This window comes from Triturus cristatus, chromosome 2_1, assembly GCF_964204655.1.
Source record: "Triturus cristatus chromosome 2_1, aTriCri1.1, whole genome shotgun sequence".
NCBI classification, from domain to species: domain Eukaryota; kingdom Metazoa; phylum Chordata; class Amphibia; order Caudata; family Salamandridae; genus Triturus; species Triturus cristatus.
The window spans coordinates 191142381-191161574 of NC_140581.1; the positions used below are offsets into that span (position 1 = coordinate 191142381).

Below are 19194 nucleotides of genomic sequence, written 5' to 3' on the forward strand. Positions count from 1 at the left end.
TTCTATTTTTAAATAGATTGCATTAAATATTAAAATACTTTAATATTGCAGTAACATGTTTTCCAGTATTCTTGACAACACAGTGGTTAATTCTGAAAGATATCCAGCGCATATATCGTAAACAATTTAAAATCTGTTCTAGTATACTCGTTGTTATTCACCAGCAATTAAAGTTTTTGTGCTGAATGAAAACACGGGAACACTGCTTAATTAATATAATCCTCTGTAATCTCAGAATAAAAGAGATTGGGTGAAAAGGGTACCATTTTGGCCTCAGCAGAACACAAAATGGTCTCAATACAAGGGTCACTCTTGCATCAATATTTGAAAAGCTGAGTCATGCATCTCACTGTCACTTTTAACATGAGTGCACATTGGAGGGTTCCTGGAGCATGAAACAGCTTCCCAGTACAGTACTTTACCCTACAGTGTGTAAGTGACTCACTCATGACTCACTTTAGGATTCAATGCACCAGAACCTTAAACACACAGATTCACACAGCTTTGGACATTCTGGGTCCACCCTTGAAGTAACTACTGTAGGAAAATATATTTAAATAGGTAGAATTATAGTTTTCTGATATTGACAAAAACTAAACACTCTCCCAATGTATCAATTCGAACTATTAACTTATTCGAGGCGAGATTTTCTCCCCTGTTGAACCTAAATGCTGCAATTAGCAAGTGAAAGGGACTGTTTGCAAAGTCCCAGTTGCTGCAATCAATTCTGGAACCGATGTACTTCTTAGCTTTTGATCTTTCTGAGCTAGCCACCTATTTTTGGTGAAATCTGCACATTATTCAGCATCTGGTGGACTTTATGAAAACATGACAAGCATATAATATATAAAATACATTTGCTTTCAGATGCATAATCTCAGTAACATTTACAGTTTGATGGATATGATGGAGGGCTGTGCTTTAGAAATGTAGATTTGATCCACGGCCACCAAACCATCAGATTTTCACATAGGATTACAACTGGGTTTCCAGCCTCCCTATAACCTTATTTTAAAATCAAAACAGAAGAGAGTGAAGTCAGCCCTGTTTGTCTGATAAAGACTGATATACGGTACTAGTGAACAGGATCAGATATATCAAGCATGCTTTTAGCGCCTGTCAAACCTTAATAAAACATCATAATATGCTGCATTAAGTTGAAATGGTACACAGTAATGAGCAATGTTCTAGTCAGTCAACGTCTTGAAAAGATGCCTGTGGGAAAAGGCATTTCTCCCACGCACTGGGGAGTGACGATTGTCACGTAGGAGTGTGGCACTCCGCCTAAGCGAACAAGATTTCTTCAATCTACACAAGAACACAAAGGCAGTCAGCCCCCACACTGATGACAACCTTAGGTGAACCCCTTGTGGTACGAGAGGAACAAAATGCACATTTACATGGCCCACTCAAGGTTGGTTGCACAGTGTTAGGTCCTTTCCGCTTTTACGGCCATGTTGTAAGTCAAAGGCTGTGGCTGGTTCAATGCAGCTCGCATTTTAAAAAAAAACAATGCCGTCTTATATCCAAACCTGCACCAGTAGGGGATGTGTGGGTAGTCTCCATGCTTCGCGGGTTTGGCACTTAAAGGCCAGGTTTGGGACTTCTGAGTCAGAGCCCCACCAGAAAGAGTATCGCTCACTTACTCCGTAGCGTTTCATCAAAAAACGATGCCGTTGCGACTGGCTCCTCCACAACCATTCGTCGCTATGTTATGCTATGTATCAGTTCCATAAAAAGCAGTGTTTACCATAGCATGGCCCGCTGGCACCATGCATGCTGGTTTTCTTAGATTCGTCTTATTTTTTATCTGTTCACCGCATGTTACAAGCTTCTCTTAGACATCACCAGGTACCAGAAACTAGAGTTGTGCTCTCCTTTCCACATGCTATGTCCATTTTTAAGGGGAAATTCTAAAAATCAAATAATATTTTTTTGCATTTCGGTGCACTGCCGCCTTTGTACCTCTAGGATGACAGGTGTTATAAGTGGCATGAAGGAATACTCTGGGAATTCTAGTAATTACAATACAAATACAACATGTAACCCACACTAATTGTAATGTCATAACACTCAGCGGTTGGGCAGTCGTTTGTAGTTCATACAAGCGGCACAAAAATCACCTCACCTATACTTCTTGACCCTCTTATATTCACTTCAGACAAAACGGCTAGGGTTATGTCCATCACCAGGTACTGTAACAGCCCACAGCAAATAAACCAGCCATCACCAACTGAAGAGGCGTTGAATAACTGAAGAGACCTGCCCATGCCGCTGGCCAGCGAAGGACCTTAATTTATTTCACCACTCCAGGCCCAGACTAGAAATATACTAGAACCACTTCTCAACATGGGTCAATGACAAGCAGATATGGGTGATAGTAACAAAGTCCGTCCCAGAAGATCTCTCCACCATCTCTACCTTTAACCTATGCTTGCTCAGGACGATTAATTTCAAACTAAATTTCTCAGTATGGTCAACTCTGTGCAGTAACCGGCTAAGAGGACTATATACATAAGCCATACCATGAAGAGCTGCTTAAGCTGCCGGCTTATGAAAACCATACCTGCACAACTGTCCCATACACTTTTTCATCCATCTACACTGCTAAAGCGCTGCATTCCATTAAACAATAACTTTGTGGTCCTCACGCACGACACAGAAAAACTTCCCACAAAGGATCAAAACAACTTACAACCACACACCCAACACGGTGTGGCATGCTATCCATGTCGGCAAGCCCTTCAGCGCCCCACATAGGGGCAGCAAGAGCTATATAAATTGTAATTCTATTTATATGGTGCTTTCTACCCCTGACGAGGCGTCGATATTACAATACGATGCTATAGAATAAAGGATTCATCCACTTGAGCTTATATTCAGAGAACGCATTGGGCAGCTTTGTCTGTGGGTGGGAACAGGGAACACTAGAATTCTGTAAGAAGCGTACAGCTGCCTTCTTGGCCTTGTGGAATATATGTCTCGCAATGGAAGATCCATCCTGAAATTGTGCTTTTCCTTAAAAACTGAATAAACAACATTCACATAAATGTTTGAAAGCGAATTGTAAGATAGTCTAACTAGGTTTTCACACTTTATCGCCATAGCAATAATCATTAGAAGGCGTGTATCACTGTTTGCAGTAAAAGTGCATTTATTTAATATGTTGTAACATACTAATATTAATAAACTGGAAAAGTGATATAAGATGTTGAGCCGCTCGGTGGGATGAAAATGATTCCTTCAGTGTACTTCTTTAGTTCCACGATTGAAGCAAGCGGGGAAGAGCTGGTGGAGCCCAGGCGATTTCAACTAATCTGAGCAATAGAAACATATTGTATCTGTTTTCAAGAGTATGCAGTGACTTCGGATTGGTCAGGGAAACTCTTTTCATGGATTGGATGTGAATGCTTTTGCCACTTGATCATTGGCTGTGAGGTCCCGGGTACCAAAGGTGAAGACTCTTTGCTTCATGCATGCCCTGTAAATTAGGATTACCACCTTTCACAGTTCATCATGGACAGCCGACTATTAAACAGTTCTAGTCTAGAATAAATTATTCTTTGTTATATGCATCATTTCTCTGTAATAAATAGCTCCTGATGATAAATGAGAGGCTATTTCTCATATTCTGTTCGCATCAGACCAGTAAGAGAAGAAGTGTTGTCACTAGCCTTTGGGTCTATCCCTAACTTTGCTGCACCCAGTCCAACCATGGCCTAAGAGAGGAGAAAGGAGCTGTGTGTCAGGAAGGTTCAATTATTCTCATGTCCACTGCTACCAATTCCTCCTGGACCCTGAGGAAAACTTGGAGCTGTGTGACTGGCCTGTGGGGTTAGTCCACATTTTCACAGCTCCCTGTTTCTGCTAGGCACTGGGGAGGAGTAGGAGGTGTGTGTCTGGCCTGTGTGTTAATTCCCTTTTCCCTGAGTCTTTCTGTTGCCGGCCCTCTATCGCACATGCTTCAGTCCAAGCATCGGCAAAGGAGACGTATAGAAAGCTCAGAAAGCTTTCCGAGGACCATCTGCAGTCTGCTCTCCTCTCCTTCCCCTTCCATCTCCCCACTTGGCCCTCACCATGCTGGCCGGCAGCCTGTTGTACTCTAATGTGAAAAGTAGAAGGTTGCAGACTCGAGGCCTGATTACGAGTTTGGCAGTCTTATACAATGTTGTGCATTCCATAGTGTGCAGGAACTGGGGGTGGCAATGTAGAGGGGAGCACAACATGTGCCTCCCTGCATGCACCCACTGGCCACCTTGATGTGGCACACAGTCAGTATGCCCCGCAATGGCTTCTTTGCCTATGCGCCCATGTCTGACACAGCCACGCCTGCAGGACATGTATGGCGGCGTGATCTGTAATTCAGAAGAGATTGCGCAAGCATCTGTGGCCACTTCCGTAATACGAAAGTGTGCCAGTGATGCGAAAGATAGGTGCACACACAGTTGCACCCGGGGGACTTTTAAAATGGCCCCAGATTCGTTGCACCTTATTCTGCAAAGTGCTCTAAATTAGGGTCCTAAAATGCAAACAAATTAAGAAATGTGGCATTTAATGTCTGCCCTTGGGATGCTAAGCAACACCACCTGACCAGGGACGCAGTGCTGCATTCACTTGCTGAGCATCCATCGCCCTTACCTCCATGATGGGGCTGGATGCCAGGACTTTTTCTTCAACATTTGTCTCATTGGCAGAGCCCCCAACGGTGGCAAAATACCGCATGGCATATTTGGCAGACACGGTTTTGCCGGCACCAGATTCGCCGCTCACTATGATGGACTGGTTCTTCTCATCCCTGCAGGAAGTAGAAAGAGAGGCGGTCAGTCTGCTGCTCCCAACCCCCAGTTCTCGAGCTTACATCCATTCACTTCACTCTTCAATCCTCTGACCCTGTCCTGAATTTCCCCAAACCCCCAAAAAAGGATTACAGCTCACAGTTGTCACAACCATAGCTATGAAGATAGTGTGTGTCTGGCTCCTGGCTTTGAGAAGAAGTGAGGGGCAGTTTCATCTATCCTGTCATTGTAAAATATTGCTGCAATTTACACGTTATACTGCTGTATTCAAACTTTGTGATATATTGAAAAGGCTGCCTCTGTGGTAACTCAGAAATATAGAGAGGTTTTTATAAATGGCTGCCACGCTCGCTCTTTTCACGGCCTACTCCTCCTACATCTGCGGTGCTGCTGATCTGGAACACAATAAAACATCTGATGTGCCTGCAGATTACAAGTGCTGGCGTTTATAGGAGTGATGTGCCCTCTGAGGCTGTCCGCGGGCATCCAGCGTGCAGGGCACCGATGGTGCCTGGCCACCTAGGGGTAGGACAGCTGGTGGGCTCTGCTGGCTCAGTGAAGACCATAGCGCCTGTTTTTATGGGCCTGCAGGGCATAAAGTCAATAAATGTAACCTGATACTGCTGCATTATTGTAGACACCACAGCTCAAAAACAGAAAGAGGCAAACCTCGCTCACGATTTCCGGGCTTTACTGTCTGAAAACGAATCTCTAATTTGGAGAAATATCAGGTTAAATGAACTGCAGGCGCATAAAAACAGGAGCCCAGCTCTTCGCTGAGGCGGTGAAGCCCATCAAGATACGGCCTCACGCGTCCCTGCAGAGCGGGTCCACTGTGCACCTGGGAACTGCTTCACAAAACAACCACACAAAGTCAAAACTTTACTCTGCCATGGTTACTCCAGGTTTTCAATACATTTTTCAAAATTCTAAAACAATCCAGGGGGGCCTGGAAATCTTCCCGAGTATTATGTATGCAGGAATACTCAAATGTGTAACTCATTCCACAAGAAGAAATGTCTCAGGTGTGCATTCTGCTTGTGGAAATGTACTACAGTAGTGCATTTACACTTTTATCTTCATGGGGAACATATTTCTGCCATGGAACCCCCCCTTTTCTACAGCCCCATTAATTATAATGATGTTCCCTTCCCATCCCCACTGTAAACATGTCAGCGACAGGAGTAAATCTGCAGGAGTTTTTAGGATGAGAAACTACTTGCAAATACCTGGTAAATGCCCACACCAACTTTAGGTGGTGGACCATACCTTGGAGTACCCACAAAACCTCCTCCACTGCCTCCCATTCCCCCGCCGCTGGATTTTCTCACAATTATTTTCCATGTTAGCAAGTTCAATTTCCCTTGGTAGAACTACAATTTCCCTCTTTCTGTGAATCGGGAAAGGGATTTTTCCCACGCAAAGTCAAATATTTCCACACCTAAAGTGAATTTAGACACATAATTAGCCTTGTGGGTCCTACCCTCAACCACTAATGAAAGTCAAGTACATTTAGCAAAGTATTTGCTTAGAAGGATGAAAGTGCAAACAGAGATTTAAGGAATATGAATACACTGATGCACACATACATTATCTTTACCTTCAGAAGTACTCATGTAAAAGCTACCCAGTGCATCTGTAACCAGCAGAGGAGGGCTCTGGAGACTACATAACTTCATAAATATTACTTCCTGGGCATTCAGAAGACCTGAGTCTAGAATACACAACACTGCTGTCTTCCTGGCATCCGTGCTCAAACTACAATGTATGAAGATAGACACACAATGTGTAAGTGAAGCAAGGGGAGCTGCTCTTCCCCCCATCGTCTTTGGAATGTGGCCCAAATCAGACCATGTGGAGCGAGACAGTCTCCAGTCCTCCAGTCTAGGGTTCACACTGGCGGAAGTCCTCAGTCGAGGGTATCCGAGCCAGTCGCCCTCATCACTATCATGCAGAAGCAAGCAGCATATTGCTATTTCTATTACTGAAATTCCCAATATGTATATGATAACTAGCTAGTGATACTCTGGCAACACAAGACGATGACTGCAGTTTGCCATTGACGAGCAGAAGCCGTCCTACTCTTTGGATCCGCAGAATGCAGAGAACGGCAGGAAACATGGCCATAAGCATTGGTGGTCTGCCTCATACAGAATCCAGGCACTGTAATATGTAGGACATCTGCTTCATCATAATGTATGCAACTCAAGGGCAATGATCAATATATTGATAATGGCTCATAGGGACATCATGGTCGAAGCAGTCTAGAGATCATATGTTAAGAAAATGAATGCCTTGGAGCGAGACCTTGACCATGACTAGCAGGAATACTGTGGTTGAAGCACAAGAGGTGAACAGTAAGGCAATAAACTGAGACCCAACACACAAAACTAACAAGAAAAACTGACAAAAGCATATGTTAGTTCATGATTCCCATGAGTGCAAACAGAATAAAGGTCACGTAGAAGAATATGCAGAGGTCAATAATTCAATGACAACAACAGAGAGGTAATTATTTCCTATAGTTCACATAAGAGAAATCACTTTATTGCTGACGTTTTCAATGCTATGTTTCATTTGTAATCATGTTCTTGTAGCAAGGGGCCAATGTGCAACATATGTTGTCATTTCTTTACATATCACATTGTCAGTCAGTGGTACCCTGGCATCAGTGTATTTCATGTAGGTGTTGATGAGAAAAATTTCTATCTTCTCTGTAGCTAAGGCATGCCAGAATATATTTGGGGAAGTAGTCCAGGGCCAGACTGGCATTCGATCACGCTGACATTCCTTCAGTAGGGCGCCGGGTAGGGAGCTACTATCAGAACAGCCATGTCTGCCATGACTCAACCAGGCCCGATGGCACCATTCTAATCCCAGTCTCCTCAGGGCGAGGTTAGTTTGAATACATTTATGAGGGGTCATTTTGGCTCCCAGTCCAGCCATGAAGGAGTCTGCAAAGAATTCTAAGCTGATACAATCATTTTTATGATGCTTATTATATTGGCATCAGTCAAATTTAGAGGTTACTAACGTGATGTCTATTACGGAATTAAAGCCCGCTATTGAGGGCTACACTGATTGTTAAAGGCCCTGAACCCTTGCTACAGAGAGGGAGAGGACCTTAAACAACCAGTATAGCCTGTGGCCGAAGGGCTATAAGGCTATTAGAACATTCCACCCACTGAGATCAGAATGTTCTAAATAAATTAAAAAGGGAGAAACAGAAAGACAAACATGGGGATGTTGGGGCAGAAGGTCTGTATCAGCCATTATTGGCCCGGAGACACTGTATTGGCTTCAATCACTCTCTCAACATTCCAATGTCCTGATTTCGCTTCTGTGGCTTTTATATAGGCCTGGGCAAAAATTTCGTTCCGTTCGCGGAAATTGCGATATTTTGACATTTTTGCGTTCCGCGGAGAGCGCGAAAATGTCAAAAATTCCGGTTTCCGCAGCTTGGCGATAATTTGTTTCTTGCTCGCGCTGTAAAATGATACATTCTCGCGCGCGCGCGATCGCCTTACCTGAATCCCTGCGTTCGCCGACAAGTTTTCTTGATCCGGTCGCGTTCTCCATGAGATGTTGTATTGTTTTTAGCCATTTGCGCTGTCTCGCGACAGTTCGCGCCCGCAGTGACGTCATGCGTCGCGCGATCACGTCTTTCTTCTCGCGATCATGCACCGCGAGAACAACTCAAAACAAGATGGCCGCGCCCGCAAGCAGCCACATGGGTAAGTTGGCGACCCGCAACCATGCAGAAAATCGCGCGAACATGCCGGAAAAAAACTTCCGCATCTTCGCGATATTTCTGCTTGTTTGCGATAATTTTAAACATTCTCGCGATAATTTGCGAAGGTTAATTCCGCAAATTCCGCCCACCCCTACTTTTATATCTGTTTGATGTTCAGCATAAAGTCAATAGTTAGAATGTTTGAGCGTATTATTCAAATGACTTGCTGGGAGTCTTGTAAGTAGAACAGCCGGTGAGCCTCTCTCTCTCTCCCTGCACCCAGCTGGAAACAAATCTACTCCTCACACTCCCTTTCTCATTCCACCGGCAGCAGCCAGAAGCATTACCACGAGAGCGGACAGTGTCTCGCGCCTTTAATAATGGAAAACATAGTTCTTCACTTTATGGAAATCGCAAGTCATTTATTCATGTGCAATTTTATATGGTGCAAGCAAGCCCCAAGAGGGTATCTGAGCGCTTTAAACAGGAACAGGTACTGTTGCAAACAAGAAGCCAACAAAAGAGCAGTTACATGGGTTACGAAGTATAACAAGAATGTACCCCGTGACATCAGGTTAAAAAAGATGCCTCGCACATGATGGTCATTATGCCTCCTCAGAGGACATGTCAGGCAGGGGGAAGGAGGATCTCTAGAGAGACTTTGGAACCATACTCTGTGTTTAAGGTAAAATCAACAGGTGCCCATTTGCACCATTGGACCAGGTTTTCTCTCTTTCTCTTTCTTTCTCTCTCTCTCTCTCTCTCTCTCTCTCTATATATATATATATATATATATATACATCATCTATCTATCTATCTATGGATAGATAGATAGATAGATAGATAGATAGATAGATAGATAGATAGATAGATAGATAGATAGATAGATAGTTGTATATATATATTCACTGAAAAAACCATAGGTTTCAGGGGCGTTATAGTTAGGAATTGGCATTTAAAAAACCTTAGAAATTCACTGAGGGGCGTTATAGTTAGCTGGACATTTCCCTTGTACAAAACCCTAGAAATTCCCCTATTATAGTTAGTTCAGCTAACTATAACTCGCGCCCCCGCAATGCACTGCTGATGATGTCACATATTACATCACTCATGACATGGTCAGTGACATCACTGATGACATCTCAAATGACATCACTGATGACATCACCGATGATGTCATCCATGTGATAAATTAGTGCATCTTCTCACACCCTAATATAACCTTTGATACACCGACTCAAAATTTCAGACGGCCATTTTGAAAACCATAGATACTCCAATACCAATAACTAAATACCCACTCATAGACTCTTAGGTCTACATACACCTCCACTCACTCACCTGTACAGTCAGTCATACTTACAGTCACTCCGTACAAGACTATCATATGCATTTATACACCTATATAGACACTCACACACCACCAATCATCCATTGAGGTACTGACACACCTAATCAGTCATGCAAATAATTAAACACAGTCCAATTTACTCACCTATACAGTTAAACACACTCAGGTTCACTTACTCATAAAAAAACTAACAAATTCTGACGCTCTTATACAATTACTGATACAAGCACACCCACTCCCGCAATCACACACTCTCACATATAGATAGTTATATACTCTTACACACATATACACTGCGTTTCACATATGTAGTTACTGACACATGTACAACTGAGATATACATTCAATCACTAACACACCCATACATACACTCACCCAACCATACAGTCCATCACAGTTGCACTCTTAAAACCATGCACCCATTGGAACACCCACTCGCACATCTATGCACAGAGTCACACACACCCTACCCACACAAACACTCAGGCACCCATACAGATACTCAGACAACCAATCAATAACCCATATAGACACTCATATAGCTATTCACAAAACCATGCAGCCACTTATACACCAACACACAGACACATACAGATATTCACACAGTTTAGTCACTAGTCTGCAGTAAGATACATTTAATGACTCACTTATAGAGTCAGTTACGCACCTAGAAAATCATCCATTCACACACTTGTATACCCACTCATTCTTCAACAGGCCTTTCCCTATATATATTAAACATATTAAAACTTTACAGAAACACAGACTCACTGGATGACGTCATCAGTGATGTCATCAGTGATGTCATTTGAGATGTCATCAGTGATGTCATCAGTGATGTCACTGACCATGTCATGGGTGATGTAATATGTGACGTCATCAGCAGTGCATTGCGGGGGCGCGAGTTATAGTTAGCTGAACTAACTATAACGGGGGAATTTCTAGGGTTTTGTACGAGGGAAATGTCCAGCTAACTATAACGCCCCTGAAACCTATGTTTTTTTCAGTGACTTTCTAAGGTTTTTTAAATGCCAATTCCTAACTATAAGGCCCCTGAAACCTATGTTTTTTTCAGTGAATTTCAAAGGTTTTTTAAATGCTAATTCCTAACTATATCAGGCCTGAAACCTATGGTTTTTTCAGTGAATTTCAATGGTTTTGTAAATGACAATTTTTAATGTATTAATTGTTATACTGATTTTTCTGATACTAATTTACTACATTTTTAAAACTATTTAATTTTAGATATATTTTTTTAATTACATTATATTTACATTATACATTACAATACAAAATATACTTTCTCAGAATGAATTACTTTAGTTTAAATACTTGGCAAATAGGCAACAGACTTTCAAGTACAGTAGTTACAGTTGTTGCAATGGACAACACAATTTCAAACACAAAGCAACATTGAGCTCAATGTGAGTTTCTAATTAAATGCAATTAGTTACTTTATGGATTACTTTTCTAACCACAGGACTGGATCCTAGATTCAGTCCTTGGACATCTCCTGTAAACAGATGAGTAAAAGCGCTTTGGTTACAGTAGTAATTTTTAAGGAATATTATTGTATTTTAAAAGTTGACACTTAGAAACTTTTTCCCATAGAATCACCAATGTTATCCTACGGCAGTACATTCACTTAGCAGGTAAGTAGTGTTATCGTTACTTTTTCTTACTCAGTGGTGGATCCTGGATCCAGCACTGGCCAACCTCCTGTAAACAGTTGAAAGAATGTGTTTAAGTCATACAGACGATTTTTTAGGAATATTTTTAGTTTGTGAAAATAGACACTTAGAAACTTTTCTGGTGAAAACCACACAATGGATTCCTATGGAAGGAAATACAAGTTACTGGTAAGTATGCTTAGAATTACTTTTCTGGGTCAGTGCTGGACTAAAAGATGCAGCCCTGGGTTCTCTCCTGATAACAGGTGAGTAAATCGGAATTCGTAGTTCGGCTGATTTTAGAGGAATATTTGTACGTTTCAAAATTGGACACTTAGAACATTTTCTGCTGAAAACCACACAATGAATTCCTATGGAAGGAAATACAAGTTACTAGTAAGTACACTTAGAATTACTTTTCAGGGTCAGTGCTGGGCTAAAAGATGCAGCCCTGGGTTCTCTCCTAATAACAGGTGAGTAAATCGGAATTCGTACTTCGGCTGATTTTAGAGGAATATTTTTAGTTTGTGAAAATAGACACTTAGAAACTTTTCTGCTAAAAACCACACATTGGATTCCTATGGAAGGAAATACAAGTTACTGGTAAGTACGCTTAGAATTACTTTTCAGGGTCAATGCTGGGCTAAAAGATGCAGCACTGGGTTCTCTCCGGATTACAGGTGAGTAAATTGGAATTCGTAGTTCGGCTGATTTTACAGGAATATTTGTACAATGGTGAAGGAAGGGGGCGGGGCCTGAGGTGACGTGTGCAAACATGCCCTGTGACGCGTTTTAAGTTGGGGAATTAATTCCTCTTCAATCCTGAGGTCCCCTGGGGGCCAACTAGCCCACCAGGTACCTCCAGTATGCGCCAGGGAGCTGCATTGCAGAGAGGTGTTCAGAGGCCACGCCCCTTTTTACAACACTCTGCAACGCAGCTCCGTGGCGCTTACTGGAGGTACCTGGTGGGCTAGTTGGTCCCCAGGGACCCTCAGGATTGAAGAGGAATTAATTCCCCAACTTAAAACGTGCCACAGGGCGTGTTTGCACACACATCACCTCAGGTCCCGCCCCCTACCTTCACCACTGTGCAAACGCGCCCTGTGGCGTGTTTAAGTTGGGAGATTAACTCCCCTTGAATCTTGAGGTCCCCTGGGGTTCAATTAGCCCACCAGGTACCTCCATTAAGCGCCACAGAGCTGCGTTGCAGAGAGGTGTAAAAAGGGGCGTGGCCTCAGAACACCTCTATGCAACGCAGCCCCCTGGTGCATACTGGAGGTTCCTGGTGGGCTTGTTGTACCCCAGGGACCCCCAGTATTGAAGGGGAATTTGTTCCCCCTCTCCAAATGCACCAGGGGGCGCATTTGCTGAGTGATGAAAGGAGGGGGCGAGGCCTCCTCCCCATCCCATTTTTTAAAAATAAAATTCTTTTTAAGAAGCCCCCCTTCTTTTTCTTATTTTTTGGCCCTGGGGACCCCATCCCCCAGGGCCTGCCCCCTAATTTTTTTTTTTTAAATCTTATACTGTGGAGGGGGGCCGCGTGGCCCCCCTCCCGAGGCCTTAATCTGCCCCAGGGACCCCATCCCCCGGGGCATGGGCCTTTTAAAAAAATATATATATATTTTTAGGGAGGGGGGCTGCGTAGCCCCCCTCCTGTGTCCCCTTAAGGCCCCGGGGACCCCCTTCCCCCGGGGCAGTTTATTTATATGTAAAATTTTTAGGAGGGGGGCCGCGAGGCCCCCCTCTCGGGCCATTTATGGCCCCGGGGACCCCATCCCCCGGGGCCTGGCCATCTCGTTGGGGACCGTGGGGGGGTCTCAATCCCCCCACGGTCCCAGCCGGCTCCTCGCTTCCTGCGGGAGCCGGCATTGCTTTTCCACATGGGGAGCAGCTAACATGATGCTCCCCATGTGGAAAAGCAATCAGCTTTGCTATTTGGAAGAGAGAGCAGGTTTCCTGCTCTCTCTTCCAAATAGCAAAGCAGTTTGCAATGACAGGGTGGGAGCCGCGAGGCTCCCGCCCTGTCATTGCAAACGGCAGTGTCCCGGGGGTGGGCACCCCGGGACACTGCAGGAGCCGGCCCTGGGGAGTGGCTGTCCCCAGGGCCATCGAGGGCTCCAGGAGGGGGGCCGTGCGGCCCCCTCCCACCTCTTTCAAAGCCCCGGGGGTGGTGGTCCCCGGGGATGGGAGGTCCCTCACGGACCCCCCCCATTTTACATATTTAGAGCCCCGGGGAGGTGGCGGTCCCCGGGGCGTGTGGGGGGGCTTGAGCCCCCCACACAGGGTATTTTTTTTTTTCTTAAAAAGCCCCGGGGGTGGCGGTCCCCAGGGCCGCGGGGGGGCCGTGTGCCCCCCCATTCATTTATTAAGCCCCGGGGGTGACGGTCCCCGGGGCTGGGGGGGGCTGAGAGCCCCCCCACGTATTTTAAAAAAGCCCCGGGGATGTGGCGGTCCCCGGGGCTGGGGGGCCCCTCTGGGCCCTCCCATTATAACACCATATTGCCCCCGGGACTTGGCCCCCCCCGGGGGCTAAATCAAAACAAAGCGCGGGAGCCCGCACTTTTTTTTTTTTTTGTTAGCGGGATGCATCCCGCGATTTAAAAAAAAAATATATATTTTTTGGGGCCTTGGGGGTCCTTGTGGGACCCCCTGAGCAGGCCTAGGGGGTCAGGGTGTTTCTACCCTACCCCCTTGTCGCGTTTTGCGCCTTTTTTTGGTTTTCTTGTGCCTCGGTTCTACCGAGGCACAAGATGGCTGTCAAGACTTCCTGATTTAGAGTGTTGGCAGCCAATTAGCATTCAGCTCGTGCTCGGGAGGGTTCGGGGAGGGTGCGCATATCCTCCCCAGCCATAGATATCACTAACTTTTAACTCTAATTTTCTCAGGAACTACTGAACGGATTTACACCATTTATGCAAAAGGCACGAGTCTGAACTGAGGACTACCTCTTGGCCAAATTTGGTGTAATTCCGTTCAGCAGTTCGGGTTGTAGCTGCGACAACAGGTCCTATGGGAAATTGCATGGGGAAAATGCGTTTTGGGACCCCCTTTTTTCGCTGCCCCCGCTTGACGAATCACCGCGAAACTTTCAGGGTAGGAGCGGAGCGGAGCTGGCCAAAAGTTTGGAAAATTTCGCGAAGATTCGTCAATCGGCGCCAGACTTATTGGGAATAGAATGTTGCGGATTTCCTATGGAAAATAGGTCCTAACTATAACTATCTACTGGCGACCGCCAGTAGATAATATTTATCTAGAGGTTTTGTAAAGTGTGATGTATTGCTGTTCTGTTGCTTCACAGAGCCTACTTCTCCCTAGGCATGTAAGTGTTTATAGCTTCCACTTTGACACCTTAGGGTTTCTATATCCAAGAGCTCAGACCAGATATCCTAATATAGCGCTATAAAAGCTGATAATCAGTAACCCATTCATTCATCTTATCCCTTGCCAATATGGCAAGTACTTCTGCTGGGAACGTTCAAACTGCCCTGTCTAAAACCGATGTTAGTTTCTTGCAAGATGCTGCCTTGTAGAACCAAGACCCTCTTCACCCGCACTACATCACACCTCTACTCCAGGAACAGTTTGGATTTCCGAACAGTGGCATGAACCAAATGGAACTGGTGATATTTCCCACTCACCCTTGCTGAATATTCCCACGTCATCCATGCCACTGCGTTGGCTGGACGAATGTTTGTCCTGCCTCTCCTTTAACCACAGAAACCTTCTGAGGGGTAAATGATCTAGCCCTTCTCCATGGAGGCCCATGTCCAGAAAAGACCCCAGTTTATTCATTCTAGTAAGATGTCAGCTGAGCAGTGTGCAGGTGTTTTCTCAAATCTGGTCAATGCCGCTCCTGTTCTGTGCTGACTCTGTGACCTAGTGATATTCCTTTTCAGAATCTGTGATGTAAATGTGTTGAGAGAGCAGCGAGGGCTCTTGGTCCTTGAACCCAACATTGTCCTGCTGCGGCTACGGATGAGGGAAGATGTTCAATGCCAAATTAGCTCCAAGGACTTGATGACGGTATACTTTTGAGGCCATTTAATTGACCAGCTGAGCTGAGAGTGTTCCCCTCTACCAGGAGAGACCTGAGAGACTGGTTCAGTGGCAGAAAACACCAACTTTTAGCTGATGAAGCTGAGAAAGGCCCAGTCTTAACTGTAACTGATGTACAAAGCAAACTCATAAGAGCTCTGGTATTGTCACACCCAGATCAATGCAACGTTATCTACGTCTGTGATCCAACAGACAGCCTAAAACTCTAAAAAGTATAAAACCAAGCGGCAAGACTCTGCATATATCTGAGAAATCATGACGATATTTCTGCAGCCCTAAAAGAACTTGACTGACTTCCATCGATCTATAAGATATTGCGAGGGGAAGGTCTCACCTAACACTAGAAACTGATCCCCCCCTTAGATTGATCTGGAATACAGGACAAAGAAAGACATATTGGAATAACCTTTAGTATGAAGGCACCTCACCTGAGACATCCTGGATCCCTAACTGCCTTCACTTTCATACTTAGCATGTTTAAAAAAATGGAAAAAAACAATTTTTTCCAGTCAGGTTTCATCAAAAGTGTGCTTTAATAGGACCACACGCCCATTCTCGCACCCACCTGCTCCTTTGATGTTGCCTGAGTGTGTTCTCTGTAATCTTCCTATTGATGATCTAATGCAAGCTGTAAGCTATTGCCTTTCCCTTATTGCCTTCCCTAGTCTAGCCCTCTTCTCCAATATAAATCAATTACATTTCCCCTTACTGACGCCATGAAATACTGTGTTCTGTTTTTCCCTTGCTATTATGTTTGATGTCTGAGGAATTGTAATTTAAAACCCTCTTTAATGGTATAGTCAGATTTTAAATCACAATTCTGAAAACGCCACTTTTAGAAAGTTCAGAACACAAAACAATGAACCCGGCTCCGTACTACCGTACACTCCTACTACTCATGGAGTAACGAACAGTCAACTCTTTTAGATGTCCGAATGGAATTTTTATTAAACCATTCCGGTTTCTTATTAATTTAAAAATTGATCAAAACAATTTTTGGGACTGAAAAAGAAACACAGACTTTTCAAATTCACACATGAACTTACACGTATATACAATTCACATTAACATACATTTAAAGCCAAAAATGGACTTGGACACAGTGAAAAAATTATTGGCAACAGCTAGCAACATGACAAAAGCAGCAAATGAATTCATACATAGTATGCTTTTGTTTTTTCACAGTGTCTAAGTCCATTTTTGTCTTTAAGTGTATGTTAATGTGAATTGTATATATGTGTAAGTTCATGTGTGAATTTGATAAGTCTGTGTTTCTTTTTCAGTCCCAAAAATTTTTTGATCAATTTTTAAATTAATAAGAAACAGGAATGGTCTAATAAAAATTCCATTCGGACAGATAAAAGAGTTGACTGTTCGTTACTCCATGAGTAGTAGGAGTGTACGGTAGTACGGAGCCGGGTTCATTGTTTTGTGTTCTGAATTTTGAATAGTCCTACCTGGCCCCGGTCCGTTGGGCTTAACCCCTATAGGTTTTTACACTTTTAGAAAGTTGGCATTTTCTTGCTGTTAGACCTGACAGCCTTAGGGTGGTCCCCAACCCACACAATTTGCTAGCAGGATGGCCTATTTTGATGAGGGGGTTGGAGCTGTCACCTGCCACACTTGCATTTCAAAGACACTTCCTCCGTTCACATACGAAGGACTTTGCACTATTCTATTGTGCCTGCAGACAGACTGGAACCAGGACAGGGAGGCGGGAAATGCAAGACATTTCTGCAGGGTGAAGACTCCAGAAGTTTCTTACACTCCAAATTGGGCACCATGTGTAAAAGAGGACCCTCACACCCACTCTGCAGAACATTCCTGGACCTGTGGATACTACAGAAGGACAGCCCTTTTGCCAGAGGGCTGCCCTGCTGTCTGAGAAGGAAGACTGTACCTGCACCTTTCATCCCAGGCTATCTGAGTGACTCCAAGGGCTAGTCAGCTGGCCTCCTGTACTGAGCTACAGGGACACAACAGGCTCCACAGCTCTCTCTGCAACTGCCTAGCTGGCCTGCAACTGGCCCTGGCTGGGCCCTGCTGGCCTCTGCTGGAGTGAGGTCTTGATCCCTAAGAGGTGCCTACAGGTCACAGACCCTTGGTGTTGCATTACTGGAGCTTCGCACAACCAAAGGGGATGATGGACGGAGTGTTGAACATTGCAAGCACTCACCCCCAGTCAACTGATCTGGGTTTAATCCATCATCATTCTTTAGCTCACTCCTCCACTCCAGTTCAGACATGGCCATATGCAAATCAGTCTGACCCTGTGCCTCATGGGAACAGTCCAGCCCGAACTGCCAAGCCGTGTCTTCCCCGGACCGGAAACAAGCATCCTGGGACCGGTTTCTGGCTAATCAGCCATCATCAGCCAGGCTAGCTTGAATCCAGTGGCAAAATGAGCAAGGGACCCATGTCTGCGCGAATACCCTGCCAACTTAGGGCGAACAAAGCACAACCAAAGGGGATGATGGACGGAGTGTTGAACATTGCAAGCACTCACCCCCATTACTGGAGCTTCTCCTAGAAGAAAGGGAGAAATTGTGAGATTTTGGGATCTTCATTTGCACCGTGACCTTGCAGCCCGCGCCAACCACCAACGCAAAGTTCTTGGGAATCAAATTTTTCACTCTAGAACGTCGACTAGCAAAGCGAGATCTGCACTTCACGCTACAGCATAGACAGCTGCAGTGACTGGCAACACAAAACTCAAGCTACGACTGTACGCCATGCCCTCCTTGCTATGCGCAGCCTCCTCTACCGCAAATGGAACTCTTCGCACTGGACTTTAGAAGGTAACGTTATCCCTGTATCCAGCCCACTCTCCATCTCGATCAGCATGAACTTGTGACTTTCAATTCGTCTCGCACAACTAGATAACTGCGAGTGGCGCTTTGTGCTTTCAGGTGCTATGCTTGCTGTAAATCTTTGAAATTGCATCTCTCCGGTTCTACTGATTGGAGTTTCATCATTTTGTTCTCAAATAATTTATTGCATTTTATTCTATTTTGGTAAATTGGTGTGGGACTATTCTTGTGTTGTGTTTGCAATAAATTACTGTGTGTGTTCTGCAAAAATACTTCACACATTGCCTCTAAGTTAAGCCTGACTGCTTTTGTGCCAGGATACCAAAATTTAAGCACAGGTTAATTTAGTGGCTTTTGTGGTTCCCCCTCACTAGGATGGGGGCTGTTGCTTGAGAAGGACCCCCGAATTCCCCTCAACCAGCAGCCCATTTTCTCACGCTGACCATACACTAACCCTATCGCTTTTACCAACCCTTGCCCTGTCCCATTGCTGCATATTTTAACACCATTACCTCACTGGTGTTTTAAGTAATCACGTGCTAAATGCTTTTTTGATGTGGCCCAGCAGAAATCATTTTAAGGACTTTTCTTCAAAGTGGTTTCTCTGTAGAAATATTTTTGTCTGGATATCATAAGATTTACACTAAAAAAAACAAATGATTGTACAAAAAACAAAAAATTAATATAATAGAGATGCAGGAAGCTATTATCACTGCTACTTCTCACCCTGGTTGTGATGACATTTCTCAATGCGAATCTTCTGCACAGGCGTATGCAT

General features: G+C 44.4%; 1 protein-coding gene across 2 annotated transcripts in view; it reads right to left on the reverse strand.

Moving 5' to 3' along the window:
* MYO5B (myosin VB) overlaps window positions 1-19194 on the reverse strand; it is a 1021014-nt gene that overhangs the window by 557411 nt on the left and 444409 nt on the right. For both annotated transcript variants that reach the window (XM_085629682.1, XM_085629691.1), the window contains exon 5: window positions 4639-4795. In XM_085629682.1, coding sequence (XP_085485808.1) covers window positions 4639-4795 — 157 coding nt within the window. The remainder of the gene's footprint in view (window positions 1-4638; window positions 4796-19194) is intronic.